The sequence below is a fragment of the Prionailurus bengalensis genome, chromosome B1 (genome assembly GCF_016509475.1).
Source record: "Prionailurus bengalensis isolate Pbe53 chromosome B1, Fcat_Pben_1.1_paternal_pri, whole genome shotgun sequence".
NCBI lineage: Eukaryota > Metazoa > Chordata > Mammalia > Carnivora > Felidae > Prionailurus > Prionailurus bengalensis.
Genome location: NC_057344.1, coordinates 144,167,493 through 144,189,419, shown reverse-complemented (window position 1 = coordinate 144,189,419; position 21,927 = coordinate 144,167,493). Strand labels below are relative to the sequence as shown.

Here is a 21,927-nt window from a genome sequence, read left to right as displayed (position 1 = left end):
ACAGAGACCAAGATTAAACAAAGAAACACACACACACACACACACACACACACACACACACACACAAAAGGACCCAAAGAATCAAAGTTATGAAGCAATGGAAGAACACTTTTTAAAACTTACATTTGCAGAGAAATTTGAGGGACATTATAGCTATAAAGAACGAAATACTATGCCAAAGAAATGATCGGGGCAGAAGAAAGAGTTCTTGGAAATTAAAAATATACTTACACACTAAAAAAGCTGCAATAGGAATGCTGGAAGTCAAGAAATGTCCCCCCAAAGTAGGAAAAGTAGGTAAAACTTTTGAAAGAAAAGGTAAGAGACTTAGAGGGTCAACCTAGGAGACACTAATTGACTAAAAGGAGCTGCAAAAGAGAGAACTGAGAAAACAGAGGGAAAGAAACTATCAAAGAAAAAAAAACAACTGAATTCTTCAAAGCTGAAAAGTACATATCTGCAGACCAAAATGATCCACTGAATCCCCAGCACAGTGAAATGAAAAAACTAAAAACCACAGCTGTGCACATTATGGTAGAATTTCAGAGACAGAAGAGCCTAAAGCCTCCAAAGACAAACCTCAATTAACCAAAAACATATCATCTACAAAGGAGCAAGTATCCAACATCTACTTCTCAGTAGCAATACAAAATTCAAGGACACACACACACACACACACACACACACACACACAAAATAAAAAAAAAAATAAAAATTCAAGGACACAATATTTTCAAAGGATTGAGAGAAAAGGACTGCTAACTTACCAAACTAAAGTCATCCTCAGAATGCAAAAATCCATAAAATGTATGTCCCATATACCCTTTCTCAAATTTCTGAAGATGTGCTTTGACTAAATGAAGAAGTAGATCAAGAAAAAGGAAGCCAGAAAATGGTGAGCCCTGGAAATCATGGATCCATTCAGGAAAGCAGTGATAAGAAGAAAACCGTTCGTTATACGCAGACCTGAGGAGAAACTCACATAGACTGGAAAACAGGTCAGAAGACTCCTGAAGAGCCCTGGGTCAAAGGGGAATTTGAGAGAAAACCTACATGATGGTTCTTTAAGAAAAAAAAAAATTACGATATGATAAAGGAAAACCGCACAAAGAAAAAGGCAATTAAGAACCACCAGAGGGGTGCCTGGGTGGCTCAGTTGTTTGGGCGACTGACTTCGGCTCGGGTCATAATCTTGCAGCTTGTGAGTTCGAGCCCGTGTTGGGCTCTGTGCTGACAGCTCAGAGCCTGGAGCCTACTTCAGATCCTGTGTCTCCCCCTCTCTCTACCCCTCCCCTGCACACGCTCTGTGTCTCTCTGTCTCTCAAGAATAAATAAACATTAAAAAATTTTTTTTGTTAAAGAACCACCAGAAAAAACACTACACAGGAAAGGAAATGTAATAGGATCCTAGTGGATTCTGCAGTCGGCAATGTTTATATCGTCAATATAGGGTTAAGGTCCTTTAGCTTTTCCTCTTATAGTCCAGGTGAATAACTGCAGTATAGTCTGACCTTTGGATGGCAACAGTGGAAATGGAAACAGGTTTGAGAAATATATATGAGATATGCCGGACGGACATGGTGATAAAGCGATGCCAGGGAAGAGGTATCAAGAATAAGTGAGGTTTTTGCCTCGTGCTACCATGTAAGGGTGGCACCGCATATAGTTAGAAGGAACACTGGGACAAGAGTAGGTTTGGGGGCGAGATCACGTATACAGCTAGAAACATTGAGTTCATAGAGCCTCAGAAACATCTCATGTAGAAATGTCAAGTAGGTACGTGGATACACTAACTGGTGCCAGAGCTAAGATAAGAGGTCTGTACTAGAAATGTAAGTTGAACAATCATTGGCATATAAATGGCAATAGATGCCATGGGAATCACTATGACTATTTTGGATGGTATTTTTGCTGGAACAAGAAACAAAATGGGTAAGCTCAAGGAAAATCAGGAGAGTGTGTTTCTTCTCAGACCTAGCAGAAAAGAGTGCTTCAAGAGGAAGAGGATAATCACCTGTGTCAAATGTTGCTGAAAAGTAAGAAAAGGAATGGAAAGCATGATTGCTTACCCTACTGTAGCACAGATCTCACTGTTGCTATCATTTTCTATTGAAATATCTCAGCCACAGACTATAAATGTGTACATAGAAAGGATGATGTCTTTTCCATCTTTATATACCCAGCACATCTGTTACACAGGAGGTTCATGCTAAATATTACAAGTATCCAAATAGCCCTGTTGTTCATTTAGTGATTTAACACACATTTACTGGGAGCCAATCAAGTGTCAAGATACTCTGCCAAAGGATGGATATGGAAAATAAATTAAGACACTGTTTACTTCATTGGTATCTCTGTGCTTCTTCCATCCATCTAACCAACCAACCCACCCACCCACCTGCTCTTTTTATTAGTGTATTAATCATAAGTATCATCACTATTTGTTTATATACCAGCTCCTCTTCAAGTCTATGAACCCCTTATGAGTCCTACCTTAATCATCTTTGTACCCCTGTACGTAATACAATAGTATATAATTTTCAGCACTTAATACAGTTGTAGCTTTTCCCTTAAATGTGCTTATATAGTCTGATGAGATGGAACAACGTGTTAATGAACACAGTAATGTGTACTAAATACTACAACAGACATGTGCACATAGGGCAACAACTGGACAGGGAATATACCTAATGCTGTCAAGGGGGAAGGATTCAAAGAAGGAAATGCTTGCACTGAGTTCTTGGTGGATAATAAGAATTTGCCAGGCAGACAGGGTAAAGAAGAGGTAACGGCCTGGACCAAAGTATGAAGCTCTAGAATAGCACGCTACATCCAAGGAAGAGCAAGTAGCTTCATACTGCTGAAACGGAGGGTACATTTGGGGAACAGGTAGGAGATGAGGCTCAAATGCACAAGAGAGGGGTTATATCATCAAAAGGCTTAGGATACAATGGTAAGTTTGACTTTTAGACTATAGACTGCCAGAAACCAGTATACAGTTGTAAATCTGGCTAAAGCTGACCTCATTCCACATAAGGTCGACTTACAATTTTTAGCAAATAACTTCTATGTACTATTTAGCTGTTATGTATATACCTACATGTAAAGGTCTATCCGTACAACTTCTTTGTAAAGAAAAACCAGGGATCATGACAGGAGGACAGCAGGCCTGAAGCAATTATTATAATTACAGATAAATGCCATTAATTATAACATTTTAAGCTATTCGAGTTTCATTAAAATTAGCCATGAAACCAAGGAATATGTATGGAAACTTTATGTGCCCAATTTTTAACACTGAAATAGAAAGCATAGGTCAAATTAATAACTTTAACTAATAAATCTATTGCTAAGTGTTTCTTCTAGGAAGTTTAGGTTCTGTTCCAAGGCAATGTGCCTCACTGTCATCCCCAAATGGCACGAAGTTCTAGAAGAAAAGAATGTAACTCACTTCATTTAGTCTTCTCTGCAGATCTTTGACTTGATGTGAATATTCTTCCAAAACACGTTCAATGTGTTCCTTTCCAGGGTAAGGGATAACTTTTCTAGGAGAATCAAGCTCCACTTCATATTTGGGGAAAAAAGGAATCTGTGTCAATGTCCCAGCTGAAGATGTGTTTTCAATTATTGTACCACGAATAGACGACATAAAAAATGGACTTGAAGAACCTAGATATTAAAGAATTCATCAATCAACTTAGTAATAAAACAATTTTATGGCAAACATCATCTCAGGTAATCTCCTTAGTGAACACTCAAGGGGCTCAAGATCTCATGGCAGAAAATAGACAAGTAAAAGATTGGTAACAGCTCTGAGAGGACACAAGGTAAAAAGGAAGAGATCAGGGAGGAGGAGGGAGTTTTACTTGATAGCGATCAAGTGATACCTGAGCTTGAACGAGCCTTGCGGTATATTAAGGAGAAGAGGAAAGGCATTGTGGCAGTGGGAACACAACAGTTACTGGTGAGGAGGCTTGAGACAGCACTGCGTATTCCGGGTGACAGGAAAGTAGCAGCCAGATATGAGAACTAAAACATAGTCCAGATGTTGAAGGGCCTCGTGGTCACGACAAGGAGTTTGAATTTCATCTCAAAAGCTTTGGGAAGTTATTAACGGATTTGAAAGTGAGAGAACAGTTAACTACGTCCGTAGTTTGAAAAGGCTCTCCGGCTTCAGCGTGGAGAATGCACTGCATGGAGATAAGCTGAAGGTAGAGAATCAAGTCCGAGAAGGCCTTCAACAATGCCGGCAAGAAATGGCAAGGGTCTACCCTGAAGTGGAGACTGTGGTCACAGACACCAGGGTGTGGATTTGAGAAATACATGCAGTAAGTAAAAGACAGAGAGGTGTCAAAGATCTCTCTTGGGGTTTGAGCTTCAACATCAAGTAACGCTGTTTGATTTGTGCAGTTCAGGAGTATGATGTGCTTTAGAAATAAGGATTTGGGAGTCATTGGCATCTGAATTCTAGTGAATCCTTGGAGTCAATGGGATCATCCAGGGGCAGTGTACAGAGTGAAAACAGAAGAGGATCCAGGAGAAAATACCAATATCGAAAGAGAAGATGAAGGAAGTAAAATCTGGGAAGGTTCACAGAAGACCCACAAAGATATTAGAGAATTATATTCAAGAAACACCACTGGTTTTGACTGAGTGACAGAGAGAGTGTGAGATGAAAACAGGCCTCCCCATAAGCAGGCCGAGAAACCCCCCCAGCTGAACACATATACCACCTTTCACGTAAAAGGAAGGAGGTCTCAAAGTCAGACCCAAGAGTACAGAGGATGGTGTCAAGACCCACGGAGAAGTATTCTCAGGCCTGAGTCCTCATGAGGGGATGGTCAACCTGTGCTCAGCTAGATTTCAGAATTGAGATGGACTGTGTGCCTGTTTACCCCATTTGGGATGGTTGTGTTGAGAGAGGTTATCCTATGTCTGCCTGCCACTGTATGTTGGCTGTCACAGGTCTTCAGACGAAAAAGAACTAAGGAGTTGTACTTAAGGACTTACAACTGAGGAGCTTTATCCATACCTGAATCTAATTTCAGTGAAGGGATTCTGGTCTCAGGGTGTCTAGGTGGCTCAGTGGGTTAAGGTCCCGCTCTTGATTTCTGCTCAGGTCATGGTCTCATGTTTGTGAGAAGGAGTCCTGTATTGGGCTCTGCACTGAGAGTGGAGCCTGCTTAAGATTCTCTCTCCTTCTCCTTCTGGCCCTCCCCACCCACCTACCCCCCACCCCAGATTAAAAAATAAAAATAAAAATAGATTCTGGCCTCTGAGTGGATGCTATAATGGGATGAGACTGTTAGGAGCCTTCTTGGGAGAGAGTGAATGAACTATGCATGTGAGAGAAATGTAAATAATTTGTGACCATAGGGCAAACTGTGGTGCTTTGAAAATATGTCCATAAATTTTTTGATACTCCTCCCTTGAATAGGTAGAGGTTAATTACCCTCCTCTTTGTAAGAAAGGAAAAATAAGAGTGTATGTGTTAAGCACATGCACATATTTGTGTGTGGGGGGGGGGGGTAGCAATTGCTTACTTTTGCAAAAGGACCACTGGAAGAATAAAACAAACTCAAGAAAATGGTTATAGGGGTATAGAGATAGGTGGAAATGGAGTGGAAGGAATAGGGATGGCAGCTAGACTTGACTGAGTATACATTTTCATACAGTTTTTACTTTTGAGCCATACACATTATCCATATTCAAAAAATAAGCCAAAAGTGAATACTGATAGAAACAAATAAACCTAAGTGTACGCTAAGTTGATAACATAACTTCACACAGAAAGTAGTTCCTTCAAATAACTTTAGGACTCTGTTAGCGCTCTGACCGTGTGGCCTTAGCGAGCTTCACTTGGCAGGTAAGTTGGGAATGGTGGCAGCGCTGTTGTAATTCTGGAACTATTTGGTATGTACTGTGGAAGAGAGAAAATGACTGAGTATACTGAAGGTTTTGGACACTGGAGTTTTCATGCAGGGGAGTTGCAGAGTTGGAATGAGGGAAGATGAGGAACTCCGTGGTACTGGATTTGATTTTGCGTTTGTAGCCATGTGAACTTATGATTAAAAAAATCTATTTTGAAACTTTATCCACTGAATGCTCCCAGACAAAGTGATACTTCAGTAGCAATATGCACACCAGATTTTGGATTCTATATACTCCTCCCTACTAAAAGGACCCAGGGCTCCTTAGAGAAATGGCTCATTCGTGGGGAACAGGCCAAGTACATTTGAGAGTCTGGAACATTTGGATGGGCCAGAGAGCAATGAAGGGGGTCATGATTTAAAAAGACACAGGGATGTGTAATTCTGCATTATTTTACTTAGAGACTCTGAATTGGAATAACATATAATTGTTTATTTAAAAAATTAAAAAAAAAAAAAAAGACACAGGACCTAGCTTAAAAGGACTGGCTAAATGTGACACAACTGAGCATCAGAAACAACAGTGGCACCGATGCATTCTAGCACTTTGAACTAAAGAACACTCTGTGGATCTGTAGTGTTAATAATTAAAGGAAAGCTCTTCTTTCCTGAAGGATGTCAGCTAGTAACTATGGTAAAATTAGAAAATCAACAATGTAATAATTGATTCAGGCAAGGATCTTCAATTGATCCTAAAACCATTGGATACAAAGCTATTTAGTACCAGGATATTCACAAACTCTTGCCAAGTGAGTTTAATCTGAATCTAAACATGAGAAACAACCAGAAAGATCTAGAATGTTGGATATTCTACAATACAACTAGACTCTTTTTTTTTTTTTTTACAACTAGACTCTTAAAGCCAATGCCAGAGAAACAACAAAGGAGCAAGAATGAAGAGAACCACCACCAAATACAATCCATGATCTCTGATTACATTAAAAAAAAAAAAAAAACTAATGAAAGCTTTTTATAGGGACAACTGGGTGAATTTTGATTTTTAATTTTTTTTCACATTTAATTATTTTTGAGATAGAGAGACAGAGCGTGAGCAGGGGAGGGGCAGAGAGAGAGAGGGAGACACAGAATCTGAAGCAGGCTCCAGGCTCAAGCTGTCAGCACAGAGCCTGACACGGGGCTCAAACTCACGAACCCTGAGATCATGACTTGGGCCGAAGTCTGACATTTAATTGACTGAGCCACCCAAGTGCCCCTGGGTGAATTTTAATATGAATGCATATCAGATGACACTGCACTGATAGTAAATTTCTCAGAAATGATAATGTGGGAATGTAGGAAATCATCCTTATTCTAAGGAGATGCATGTCAGATTTTGAGGCAAGAATCATGATGTCTTCAACTTCAGGTAAATCAAATACAAATTGTAGGTATAGACATAAAGCAAATACAATAAAATGTTGACAACTGCTGCATCCAGTCTAAGAATATATAAAGTATTCAATGTACTATTTTTCAATTTTTCAACAACTTAAAAAATTTCAAAACAAAATGTTGGGGTGGGGGAAGAAGTCACTGAACTTAGCAAAAAAGGGAAAATTTAGTCACGTTGGCCAGAGTGGTTTCATTGGATTATTGGGTTCAAAAGTCATAAGGCAGTAGTTTGCAGAATGAATGGATGGTGAAGATGTGAAGACACTGAATACAAATCTTCATTCAGAAGCCATGGCTAAGAAGGAAAGAAGAAATAAAAGAGGACAGATCAAGGAAAAAGTTTTATTTTTTGTTGTCCTGGTTTGTTGCATCTGTAGCGTTTTAGGTTGGGAGAGATGTAGCCTGTTTACGTGGATGGGTGAGTGCAAATGGCGAAAAGGGACTGAAGCTAGCAGAGTGAGTGGGGACGGTTTTTGGAGCCAAATCTCTGAGGCAGCTGACGTGGTGACAGGCACAGGAATTAGATCACGGGTAGCAAATTAAAAAGCTGCCTCCTCCATGAAGCTTTGAGAGAAGGCAGGCATGGATTATGAAAAACAGTGGGTCGTGGGGCAGGATATGAGAAAGTAAGAGAGTACCAGCCTAAGGGCTCCTAATGTCTCTGGAAATTAGGAAGTGATGCTGAGAGTGAACAAGAAGGTGGTGGGGTGAGGGACCCAAGAATGGTACAATTCTGAAATAAGTAGTGTGGGAAATTGGAGAGAGAACTGCCTGAGATAGAAAGTCTCCACTAGCAGCATCAAGGACAGAGTTGAGAGACGGATGACTGTGACTGTGAGGTGGCAAACTGGTGGAAAATCCACCATTTGTGTTTTCTCTCGCAGAATATTCCAGCAGCCCAGTACAAAAACGGAAAAGGCAGTCAGCCTGATAAAGATGGGGAGTTTCCTGCAAAAGTGCAACAGAAGAATAAGAGAAAAAGGAAGTTGAAGATACAGGCAAGTGATGGGCTGAAATAATGAATAGTACCAAAAAAAAAAAAAAAAAGTGAGGATAGGAAGAGGTTGGTAATTTAGGAGAAAATGGCAGAATCTAGAGCAGTTATTTGCAATACTTGCTGGGAATTAGCATCACCAGGGGAGCTTAAAAAAAAAAAATCTGTGGCATCTAAGCGCCATTCCAGACCTACTGGATCAGAATCTGCGGGTGTAGATCTAAGCCATGTAAATGTTTAAAATCTCAAAAAATGAGTCTGGCATAGAGCCATGGTTGAGAACCACTATTTTCATGAGGCAGAAAAATAAATGCTCTAGGAATAAGGGACCGAGAGGGCTGGAAGACAGGGGGTTGGGTTTCAGAAGTCTAACAGCTCCTGGTAATCAGATCCAAGTAAGACAAGTGGGTGGCTAAAGGTCAAGATGAGAAGAACTAAAAAGGTCAAGAAACTGGAAGTCTAAGATCTCAGATGGGTCACATATGAGGACAACAATACTATGGGATGATGATGGGCCCAAGGCAGAGGAGATGACCCCAGACCTAAGTGCCGGTGTCCCTGGGGAGTACAAGGCAGGGTATAAGTGTGGAGGTGAGTGCATGGAAGTGGGCAGGGGAGATGGGAACAGCGGTGTGGAGGTGACAGTGACATCTTAGGATGGCATGAGCATCCTAAAAAGCAGAGACTTTTGCAAATTAAGTGTGCTGAAATAAAGGTTTTGAAGCAGACCAGTAAGACAACAGATCTGTAATTGAGAATAAACTCTGGGTGCATTCTTCTGGATGAGAGACACGCAGGGAAAGCGGTCAAGGATGCTACAGGCCATTGGCCTGACAGCCAGAAAACCCATTCTCTGTCCTTTCCCTATTCTGCTGTGTGGTGCAGAGAACTACTCTTCCCAGGCTCCCTTCCCCCCTGAAGTCTAGGGAGGTCACAATGGGTGGTGCTGGTGAAAGATCTGGGGCAGGAGGAGGGGAGAAGCTGAGTACCACTCCCTCTCACCAGCCTCAGTGGCTTCCTGCTGGGAGTGGTGGCTGCTGCTTCCTCCAGGCAGCCCTCGCTCTGGCCCTTGCAACAGTTCCTCTTCTCATTGTCCTTTTAGCCCAAGGCTGGTAGTGGCTTCCTGCGGCTGTTCATCTCTGGGTTGCCTCTTCCCCAGTGAGGCTTCTCAGCTCTTTCAACACTAGAGTTACCAATTCCCTGCAACGTTCCACATATTCATGCCACCTCTTTGTTTTCCTGAAGGCCATCCTCTCACTGAAATCAGTTCAGGCAGAGGTGAGGGGGCCCTAAACTAGAACAGCAGTAATGGCAACGGAGAGGGAAAAATGGACTCATGAGCCACTGCTGGGACTAGAAAGAGCATACCCAAGTGGATGGAGGTAGGGAGGGAAAAGGAGTCAAAATGATACAGATATCTGGCTTAGAGCAGACAGGGGAAGAAAAGGCGTTAGGGAAACATGGAAACAATTTTCAAACTAAAAATGTAAAGTACACAGATGTTAAAAAACAGATATGCTATTTTTAAAAGACTAAACAATTTCTTCCCTAAAAAGTAGAATTTCAACAATACAGTATGTTTGTTTGTTACGACACTGCAGCCTGAATGAATACTATGAGGACTGCTTAATTCCAATTCTTTCTCCATTTTGTCTGATAAAGAATACTTACCTCCATTGGATGTGACGCCACTACTTGATAAAAGATCTTCATTATTTGGTTCACCAGCTTTTTGTTCCATATTAACTATTGCTACCTTTTCGTTGAGATCTTGAAATATGAGTGCTTCCCTGTTTGGTTTTTTTAGTTCTTATCTATAAAAGACAGGCATTTGATCTTTATTAATAAGGTATTATGAGAACAAAATTCATAGAAGGGGAGCTAACAAAGTCTGTTTAGTTTGGAATAACTCTTCACCAGAAAAGTATTTATACAGAAATATTTTATTACATAAAATTAGTAAGTGAATAGAATCTTGTTGTAAAAATTGTTCCTTTTATTTTTATTTATTTATTTTAATTTTTTTTTACTGTTTATTTTTTATTTTTGAGACAGAGACAGAGCATGAACAGGGAGGGGCAGAGAGAGAGAGAGGAGACATAGAATCTGAAACGGGCTCCAGGCTCCGAGCTGTCAGAACAGAGCCTGACGTGGGGCTCAAACCCACGAACTGTGAGATCATGACCTGAGCCGAAGTCGGACGCTCAACCGACTGAGCCACCCAGGCGCCCCAAAATTGTTCCTTTTAATGGCTAAGTAGCTTATTAAAGATAAGCTGAAAATCAAACATGAATATTTTAATTATTATGATGATCAGCACTCTGATTCAGGGCAGAGTTTTTTCTTAAGTCTCTCTCTTACATTGTCAAATAATGTTAGAAAACATCTCTTTAGTAAAAAGTCACAAATCAGTTAAAAAAAATCACAAATCAGCAAATTGGAAATCACTAATAAAAGGTGAAAAACTTCTTTAATATCAAACAATGCTCATAATTTTAGATTAGGCCAAGAGGACTTCGGGGTTTGGAGAACAATGGTGGTGGCCTGATTCCAAATCTCGCCCTCATCCTGCGAAAACAACCATAAAATCAACAAGGAGAACAAATAAAGAAAAGCACATGGGCTCTATGCCTTCAGCATCTCTAGAATACAGAGAATACTGCAACCTTCAAGTTAACAGGGGGAGATTTTTTTCCAAACTTGCTCCCACAGTCCATCTGCCAGCGCCGCGGGCCTGTAGGTGTGGAGAATGGGAGAGGAGAGGCTGAAAAATGGAAAAGGAGCAGAGGGCTGGAGGAAGCACAGACCCCCCCCACGACCCAGAAGTGAACAGGAAAAGCCAAGATGGTAGGCACAGGTTGCGACTAGGTAGTCCACAGCCCCGGCTACTCAGTAAGGGCTTGAAAGTGTGCAGGGGCCAGAAGTAGCAGCCTCAGAGAAGCAGTGTTTCTGGGGAAGAAGAGGTGATCTCCCCAGCAGATGCGTCCACAGAGGGAAAGGAGGGAAAATTCAGGCACCAGCAGAAACAAACAAAAACAAGATATGCCTACCCTTCGTCTACCCCTCCCACTCCACCACCACCATGCTTAACAGAAACTGCCTGGAAGAGGGCACTCTCAAACTAAGAATCCTGCCCATAAAATGAATAGGGATAGATAAAAGCAGACCACACCCATACAAAACTATTATAAAATGTCAGAAAATATGAATAAGATCTTTTCTGCTGATGAGAAGTGCCCCCGCTCCGACAAACAGTCGGAGTTAGTCAAAGAAAACTAACACACAACACACCTTCAAACTGCACTAAATATTCTCAGTCATTGGAGGAAATGAAAAATCAGATCACAGGGATGCCTGGGTGGCTTAGTCAGTCAAGTGGCCAACTTCATGCTCTTCAGCTCAGGTCATGCTCTTGCGGTTCGTGAGTTTGTGCCCTGCACCAGGCTCTGTGCTCAGTGTGAAGCCTGTTTGGGATTCTCTCTCCTCCTCTCTTTCTGCCCCTCCCCTGCTCTCTCTCAAAAAAAAAAAAAAAAAAAAAGTTAAAGAAAAAGAAAAATCAGATCACAATTAGATTTACGTTTCTGAATCAGAAATGTAAAACCTAGGAACAGAAATGGACAAGAAACACATCAAACAAGCAAGCAAACAAACAAGAAGGAATGAAATGAGGGTTGGCTGAAGTCAGGAAAGAAACGTGAGAAAAGCACTATATTTATTATATCATGAATGAAGCCCAAATTACAGACTACACAAGGGAGGATAGACTGCAATGCAAGCTTAACAAAGGCAATGAAGAAAATCAGGAAAACAGAAGATGAAAACTGAGATAAACAAGTAAAAAGGATGAGAGAGGAAGTGAATGGAAGACTGGCAAAGGAGGTTGAAGATAATTGGTATCCCTGAAGAAAAAAAAAATCAAAACAATGAAACAGATCTATTATTTAAAACTATAATCCAAGAAAGTTTCCTAGAAACAAAGAAAGCTCTCTGAGTCTATACATTTTCACACTAGGGAATATCGACCAAGAATGATCAACTTTAAAACGTATCCTAATGAAACTATATTTTTAAAAAACCCCAAAACTGTATTAAGACTTTAAAGATGAAAAAGTCCTCAGGGCCTTCAGGCAAAAAAGAGGGAAGAAATAATTTACAAAGGCAATACGCCTACAATGGCATCAAGTTATTCAAAAATAAGAAACAAAGCAAGGCAGTAGTACAGCAAGATTTTAAAGAAATGCAAGGAATGAAACTACAAACCGAGGATACTATATCCAGCCAAGATTTTCCAAAGAGTCAAAGCCACAGGAAAACAGTTTTGAATGTGCCAGAGCACTGTATACATGCAACATACACACAGATTCTGAGGAATCTGCTAGAGGAGGTGAGGCTTCATCCAACCGAAAGACAGCTGGCAAATGTGGCAACGTGTTAACAACTGGTGAAAATCTTTTGGGTTTTCTGTAAGCTCTATACTTTTCAAAATAAAACCTGGAAAAAAAAGGGAAAGATGAACATTAAAAAAAAAAAAACATGACTGGGGATACTGTGCAAGAGATGTGATGGGGAACATGAACTATTCAGCTCGTAAGGTTGAGACCAAAACATAGGTGGGGTAATGGCACTGAGGATAATACATAAATATTACATGTGTGAAAAAGGAGGACAAATGTAACTCAAAATGGGAAGATACGAGATAGAAAAGGGGAAAGTAGAAGACCACTGGTTGTCAAAAGATACCATTTAAGACTGACAGGAAGGAAAAAGTAAGAAGAAAAGGGCTCTGTAGGTGTACTATTAAAAGTATTAATGCAAAGGTAACCACCAGAATAAAAATACAAACCTTAAGTGACAAAAAATTTTTTTAAGAAAAACATCGATGTTTTAAAAAAACATCGAACGGAGTAAATATCATACGTACAGTAATTGTAACACCAGAAGATAATGTAAGAATAATGTCACAGAACGTAGGCCAAACATAAAAGTCATGTCAATAAACGTGATGGGACTTAACTTGCCTATTCAAAGGAAAGGACTGTCAAATTAGTTCTTCAAAATTTCGACTCTATGCTCTATACAAGAGGACACTTAAATACACTGATTCAAAAAGACTGCTAATAAAGTGATGGACAAAGATTTGCCAGTGAATAAAAACAATAAGAAAGCATCAGTCAATATCCTGATACCAGTAGTCTGCAAGCTAGAGCATTAAATAATGACAAGGGCACTTAGCATTAGAAGTCACAATCCACAATAAAGATAGAATACTTCTGACTCTATGTACCACATAACACAGCACCCTCTTAGATAAAACATGCTTTACAGGAGGTACAATAAGAACCAGAAGCACAGTGATGATGTGATGTTAGTAGGCCACTCAGTATGAGACAGGTCACACTGATAAAAAAATAAGGATAGAAAAAACTTAGATGAGGTTATTACTAAGGTAGACTTTTTCGATATGTATCCAACACGACACTGATAAGAGAGAATATACCTTCCTCTCAAGTGCACATGGAAGGAACATTGACAAAAACCAAGCACATTCTAGGGCACAAGTAACAGATCAGCAGGTTCCACAAAGTAGAAACGTTACAAACAACACCCTCTGCTCACAGGTTCATAAAACTAAAAATGAAAAGTGAAACCCCAAAGCAAAGAGGCCTTTCCTCCTGGAAATGAGAAGACCTCCTATTAAATAACTGTTCTGTGATAAAGAAAATATAAAGGAAAATGAAAGAATTTCTGAAAAATAATGACAATGAACACACTACCAGGAGAACTGGAGATATAGTAAAGCAGTGAAAAAAAGGAAAATTCCTGACTTTGAGCACCTGGTCTCAACAAAAAAGAGAGAATGACGCTAAGTGAACTAAATTTCTAATACAAAAAGAAAAGTAAGACAAAAGAAAGCACAGGGTAGGAAATAATAAAGATACAAACAGAAATTAATGAGGCAGAAAACAGAAAAACAATAAATCAAATTAATGAATCAGAATCCTGATTCTCTTTAAAAAAACAAACAGAAACAAAATATAGGCAAGGACTATCAGAGTGATGGAAAGAGGAAGGTCACATGTAACATAGCGCTTATCATTTTTACAATAATTCATGATTGCAAGTACAGTATTAAACATTTTTTAAAACTGTGAACTAAAGAATTTTTATGGAACAGAATTCCTTTTTATTTCACTCACAGTTTCTCCCTTTTGATTACTGAGGCGCCATCTGTCAACACTACGGTCAGATAAATTCTACTGTGTGTTTCATACTACCATGTTTAGCAAATAGGCAGTAGGGAGGCAGACATTCCATAAAGAATGATAACAAATGGAATCTTAGTCCAGATTGCTAGGCAATTCGAATGTTCTGAATAGGAGAGATTGGTACGTGGGGGAGGAATGATTGCTGTATAACTTATATACTAAAATGATGCACTTGGGGATTCTTCAGGATGATGAAAGACACTAAGGAAATTCAAATTACTCAGTAATGTTATGATTATAAATTACAGATTGATCAAAGACAGAAAGGAATGAGTAGGACAGAGAGAATCATAGCCCAGTGCTGGGAAGTCACACACCGCTCCACTCTTCTAGACACCAAAGGTTTTGGTATCAAGCAGGAAACAGAACCTACGAGTAAGGTAAGCAGAACTGAACCTAAAAGTTGGAGAACACATAAGAAAGGAGAAGGTTTGACTTTAGAAACTATTCTGATATAAAAACCAAGTTTCCTGATTCTGGGTAGGGTGATGAATGTCATAAACTCATTAATTCAGTCTCCCCTGATGGGCAGCAGGCCTTCGAAGAGTGGCAGTCCTTCCGAGGGAAATTTTCTTCTTAAGAGAATAAACAGCTTAAAAAAGAAAAGAAGATTGGGGCGCCTGGGTGGCTCAGGCGGTTGAGCGTCCGACTTCAGCTCAGGTCATGATCTCACAGTTTGTGAGTTTGAGCCCCGAGTCAGGCTCTGTGCTGATAGCTTGGAGCCTGGAGCCTGCTTCCAATTCTGTGTCTCCCTCTCTCTCTGCCCCTCCCCCGCTTGTGCTCTCTCTCTCTCTCTCTGTCTCTCAAAAATGAATAAATGTGAAAAAAAGAAAATTAATAGTTTAAAGAAGACAGCATAGGTTTATTAAACAAGGATTTTTAAACAAACATTTATTTGTAAAGATATTTAGTACACCCATTCGCCAATGCTGCTAGTTAAAGAAATCTGGCTTTAAAAAAGTATTTGTGAGAGAGGAAGATGGCGGCGTAGGAGGATGCTGGGCTCACCGCGCGTCTTGCTGATCACTTAGATTCCACCTACACCTGCATAAATAACCCAGAAAACCGCGAGAGGATTAGCAGAACGGAGTCGCCGGAGCCAAGCACAGACGAGAGGCCCACGGAAGAGGGTAGGAAGGGCGGCGAGGCGGTGCGCGCTCCACGGACTGGCGGGAGGGAGCCGGGGAGGAGGGGCGGCTCCCCGGCCAAGCAGAGCACCCGAGTCTGGCTTGCAAAAGCGGAGGGGCCGGCCAGACGGAGTGTGTTCTGACAGCGAGCGCGACTTAGCGTCTGGGAGGTCATAAGTTAACAGCTCTGCTCGGAAAGTGGGAAGGCTGGAGGACAAGGGGAGGGAGAGCTGCTGAGCCCCCGGACAACAGAGCTCAGTTTGGTGGGGAACAAAGGCGCTCGCCAGCGACATCTCCCCCGCCCATCCCCCAACCAAAATCCCAAAGAGAACCAGTTCCTGCCAGGGAACTTGCTCGCTCCGCGCAAACACCCAACTCTGCGCTTCTGCGGAGCCAAACCTCCGGCAGCGGGTCTGATTCCCTCCCGCTGCCACAGGGCCCCTCCTGAAGTGGATCACCTAAGGAGAAGCGAGCTAAGCCTGCCCCTCCTGCCCCTGTGCACCTTGCCTACCCACCCCAGCTAATACGCCAGATCCCCAGCATCACAAGCCTGGCAGGGTGCAAGTAGCCCAGACGAGCCACACCACCCCACAGTGAATCCCGCCCCTAGGAGAGGGGAAGAGAAGGCACACACCAGTCTGACTGTGGCCCCAGCAGTGAGCTGGGGGCAGACATCAGGTGTGACTGCGGCTCCACCCACCAACTCCAGTTATACACCACAGCACAGGAGAAGTGCCCTGCAGGTCCTCACCACGCCAGGGACTAGCCAAAATGACCAAGCGGAAGAATTCCCATCAGAAGAATCTCCAGGAAATAACAACAGCTAATGAGCTGATCAAAAAGGATTTAAATAATATAACAGAAAGTGAATTTAGAATAATAGTCATAAAATTAATCGCTGGGCTTGAAAACAGTATACAGGACAGCAGAGAATCTCTTGCTACAGAGATCAAGGGACTAAGGAACAGTCATGAGGAGTTGAAAAACACTTTAAACAAAATGCATAACAAAATGGAAACCACCACGGCTCGGATTGAAGAGGCAGAGGAGAGAATAGGTGAACTAGAAGATAAAGTTATGGAAAAAGAGGAAGCTGAGAAAAAGAGAGATAAAAAAATCCAGGAGTATGAGGGGAAAATTAGAGAACTAAGTGATACACTAAAAAGAAATAATATACGCATAATTGGTATCCCAGAGGAGGAAGAGAGAGGGAAAGGTGCTAAAGGGGTACTTGAAGAAATAATAGCTGAGAATTTCCCTGAACTGGGGAAGGAAAAAGGCATTGAAATCCAAGAGGCACAGAGAACTCCCTTCAGACGTAACTTGAATCGATCTTCTGCACGACATATCATAGTGAAACTGGCAAAATACAAGGATAAAGAGAAAATTCTGAAAGCAGCAAGGGGTAAACGTGCCCTCACATATAAAGGGAGACCTATAAGACTCGTGACTGATCTCTCTTTTGAAACTTGGCAGGCCAGAAAGAATTGGCACGAGATTTTCAGTGTGCTAGACAGAAAAAATATGCAGCTGAGGATCCTTTATCCAGCAAGTCTGTCATTTAGAATAGAAGGAGAGATAAAGGTCTTCCCAAACAAACAAAAACTGAAGGAATTTGTCACCACTAAACCAGCCCTACAAGAGATCCTAAGGGGGACCCTGTGAGACAAAGTACCAGAGACATCACTACAAGCATAAAACATACAGACATCACAATGACTCTAAACCCGTATCTTTCTATAACACTGAATGTAAATGGATTAAATGCGCCAACCAAAAGACATAGGGTATCAGAATGGATAAAAAAAACAAGACCCATCTATTTGCTGTCTACAAGAGACTCATTTTAGACCTGAGGACACCTTTAGATTGAGAGTGAGGGGATGGAGAACTATTTATCATGCTACTGGAAGCCAAAAGAAAGCTGGAGTAGCCATACTTATATCAGACAAACTAGACTTTAAATTAAAGGCTGTAACAAGAGATGAAGAAGGACATTATATAATAGTTACAGGGTCTATCCATCAGGAAGAGCTAACAATTATAAATGTCTATGCGCCGAATACAGGAGCCCCCAAATATATAAAACAATTACTCATAAACATAAGCAACCTTATTGATAAGAATGTGGTAATTGCAGGGGACTTTAACACCCCACTTACAGAAATGGATAGATCATCTAGACACACGGTCAATAAAGAAACAAGGGCCCTGAATGAGACATTGGATCAGATGGACTTGACAGATATATTTAGAACTCTGCATCCCAAAGCAACAGAATATACTTTCTTCTCGAGTGCACATGGAACATTCTCCAAGATAGATCATATACTGGGTCACAAAACAACCCTTCATAAGTTTACCAGAATTGAAATTATACCATGCATACTTTCAGACCACAATGCTATGAAGCTTGAAATCAACCACAGGAAAAAGTCTGGAAAACCTCCAAAAGCATGGAGGTTAAAGAACACCCTATTAACGAATGAGTGAGTCAACCAGGCAATTAGAGATGAAATTAAAAATATATGGAAACAAACGAAAATGAAAATACAACAATCCAAACGCTTTGGGATGCAGCGAAGGCAGTCCTGAGAGGAAAATACATTGCAATCCAGGCCTATCTCAAGAAACAAGAAAAATCCCAAATACAAAATCTAACAGCACACCTAAAGGAAATAGAAGCAGAACAGCAAAGGCAGCCTAAACCCAGCAGAAGAAGAGAAATAATAAAGATCAGAGCAGAAATAAACAATATAGAATCTAAAAAAACTGTAGAGCAGATCAATGAAACCAAGAGTTGGTTTTTTGAAAAAATAAACAAAATTGACAAACCTCTAGCCAGGCTTCTCAAAAAGAAAAGGGAGATGACCCAAATAGATAAAATCATGAATGAAAATGGAATGATTACAACCAATCCCTCAGAGATACAAGCAATTATCAGGGAATACTATGAAAAATTATATGCCAACAAACTGGACAACCTGGAAGAAATGGACAAATTCCTGAACACCCACACTCTTCCAAAACTCAATCAGGAGGAAACAGAAAGCTTGAACAGACCCATAACCAGCGAAGAAATTGAATCAGTTATCAAAAATCTCCCAACAAATAAGAGTCCAGGACCAGATGGCTTCCCAGGGGAGTTCTACCAGACGTTTAGAGCAGAGATAATACCTATCCTTCTCAAGCTATTCCAAGAAATAGAAAGGGAAGGAAAACTTCCAGACTCATTCTATGAAGCCAGTATTACTTTGATTCCTAAACCAGACAGAGACCCAGTAAAAAAAGAGAACTACAGGCCAATATCCCTGATGAATATGGATGCAAAAATTCTCAATAAGATACTAGCAAATCGAATTCAATGGCATATAAAAAGAATTATTCACCATGATCAAGTGGGATTCATTCCTGGGATGCAGGGATGGTTCAACATTCGCAAATCAATCAACGTGATACATCACATTAACAAAAAAAAAGAGAAGAACCATATGATCCTGTCAATCGATGCAGAAAAGGCCTTTGACAAAATCCAGCACCCTTTCTTAATAAAAACCCTTGAGAAAGTCGGGATAGAAGGAACATACTTAAAGATCATAAAAGCCATTTATGAAAAGCCCACAGCTAACATCATCCTCAATAGGGAAAAACTGAGAGCTTTTTCCCTGAGATCAGGAACACGACAGGGATGCCCACTCTCACCGCTGTTGTTTAACATAGTGCTGGAAGTTCTAGCATCAGCAATCAGACAACAAAAGGAAATCAAAGGCATCAAAATTGGCAAAGATGAAGTCAAGCTTTCGCTTTTTGCAGATGACATGATATTATACATGGAAAATCCGATAGACTCCACCAAAAGTCTGCTAGAACTGATACATGAATTCAGCAAAGTTGTAGGATACAAAATCAGTGTACAGAAATCAGATGCATTCTTATACACTAACAATGAAGCAACAGAAAGACAAAGAAACTGATCCCATTCACAATTGCACCAAGAAGCATAAAATACCTAGGAATAAATCTAACCAAAGATGTAAAGGATCTGTATGCTGAAAACTATAGAAAGCTTATGAAGGTAATTGAAGAAGATTTAAAGAAATGGAAAGACATTCCCTGCTCATGGATTGGAAGAATAAATATTGTCAAAATGTCAATACTACCCAAAGCTATCTACACATTCAATGCAATCCCAATCAAAATTGCACCAGCATTCTTCTCAAAAACTAGAACAAGCAATCCTAAAATTCATGTGGAACCACAAAAGGCCCCGAATAGCCAAAGTAATTTTGAAGAAGAAGACCAAAGCAGGAGGCATCACAATCCCAGACTTTAGCCTCTACTACAAAGGTGTCATCATCAAGACAGCATGGTATTGGCACCAAAACAGACACATAGACCAATGGAATAGAATAGAAACCCCAGAACTAGACCCACAAACGTATGGCCAACTCATCTTTGACAAAGCAGGAAAGAACATCCAATGGAAAAAAGACAGTCTCTTTAACAAATGGTGCTGGGAGAACTGGACAGCAACATGCAGAAGATTGAAACTAGACCACTTTCTCACACCATTCACAAAAATAAACTCAAAATGGATAAAGGACCTGAATGTGAGACAGGAAACCATCAAAACCTTAGAGCAGAAAGCAGGAAAAGACCTCTCTGACCTCAGCCGTAGCAATCTCTTACTTGACACATCCCCAAAGGCAAGGGAATTAAAAGCAAAAGTGAATTACTGGGACCTTATGAAGATAAAAAGCTTCTGCACAGCAAAGGAAACAACCAACAAAACTAAAAGGCAACCAACGGAATGGGAAAAGATATTTGCAAATGACATATCGGACAAAGGGCTAGTATCCAAAATCTATAAAGAGCTCACCAAACTCCACACCCGAAAAACAAATAACCCAGTGAAGAAATGGGCAGAAAACATGAATAGACACTTCTCTAAAGAAGACATCCGGATGGCCAACAGGCACATGAAAAGATGTTCAGCGTCGCTCCTTATCAGGGAAATACAAATCAAAACCACACTCAGGTATCACCTCACGCCAGTCAGAGTGGCCAAAATGAACAAATCAGGAGACTATAGGTGCTGGAGAGGATGTGGAGAAACGGGAACCCTCTTGCACTGTTGGTGGGAATGCAAACTGGTGCAGCCACTCTGGAAAACAGTGTGGAGGTTCCTCAGAAAATTAAAAATAGACCTACCCTATGACCCAGCAATAGCACTGCTAGGAATTTACCCAAGGGATACAGGAGTACTGATGCATAGGGCCACTTGTACCCCAATGTTCATAGCAGCACTCTCAACAATAGCCAAATTATGGAAAGAGCCTAAATGTCCATCAACTGAGGAATGGATAAAGAAATGGTGGTTTATATACACAATGGAGTACTACGTGGCAATGAGAAAAAATGAAATATGGCCTTTTGTAGCAACGTGGATGGAACTGGAGAGTGTGATGCTAAGTGAAATAAGCCATACAGAGAAAGACAGATACCATATGGTTTCACTCTTATGTGGATCCTGAGAAACTTAACAGGAACCCATGGGGGAGGGGAAGAAAAAAAAAAAAAGAGGTTATAGTGGGAGACAGCCAAAGCATAAGAGACTGTTAAAAACTGAGAACAAACTGAGGGTTGATGGGGGGGTGGGAGGGAGGAGAGGGCGGGTGATGGGTATTGAGGAGGGCACCTTTTGGGATGAGCACTGGGTGTTGTATGGAAACCAATTTGACAATAAATTTCATATATAAAAAAATAAATAAATAAATAAAAATAAAATTCCAAAAAAAAAAAGTATTTGTAAAAAAAAAAAAAGGTATTTGTAATTCACATTTTCACAATTTTAGATTGACCATATCCTCAATTCGGTGAAATCATTCAGTGTTTCTCTATTTTCACGACACTAAGAATTGAAACATTATTCCTATTTTCAGGCATAAAGCTTATTAAATTATTAAGGATTTCTGGGAAAATAAGGGGTTTTTTTTGCCACAATAAGACAGAAAGTTGTTAAAATGCTACATTTTGTTGATTTGGGGATCATAACACGACCTTACATGTTACAAACAATTCTGGCGGATTTAAAATTATGAATAGGTTCACACTGAAAGGAGCCTTAAATTTCTGACAAGTAACAGCTAGGTAAAGATTCCACTCTGGTTATTTGATTGGAATGCTGCAGAAAAGACCTGAGACACCACAGACCACAA

General features: G+C 40.5%; 1 protein-coding gene across 6 annotated transcripts in view; it reads right to left on the bottom strand.

Moving 5' to 3' along the window:
• The window catches only part of CCDC158 (coiled-coil domain containing 158), a 116,280-nt gene that overhangs the window by 87,770 nt on the left and 6,583 nt on the right, over positions 1-21,927 (bottom strand). For 5 of the 6 annotated variants that reach the window (XM_043572431.1, XM_043572429.1, XM_043572426.1 and 2 more), the window contains exons 3-4: positions 9,988-10,130; positions 3,452-3,669 (exon numbers count right to left, since the gene is read on the bottom strand). In XM_043572431.1, coding sequence (XP_043428366.1) covers positions 3,452-3,669; positions 9,988-10,057 — 288 coding nt within the window. In that variant the 5' untranslated portion in view covers positions 10,058-10,130. Of the gene's footprint in view, positions 1-3,451; positions 3,670-9,987; positions 10,131-14,513; positions 14,628-21,927 lie in introns of those variants that run through there. The other variant, XM_043572428.1, reaches the window with a different exon arrangement.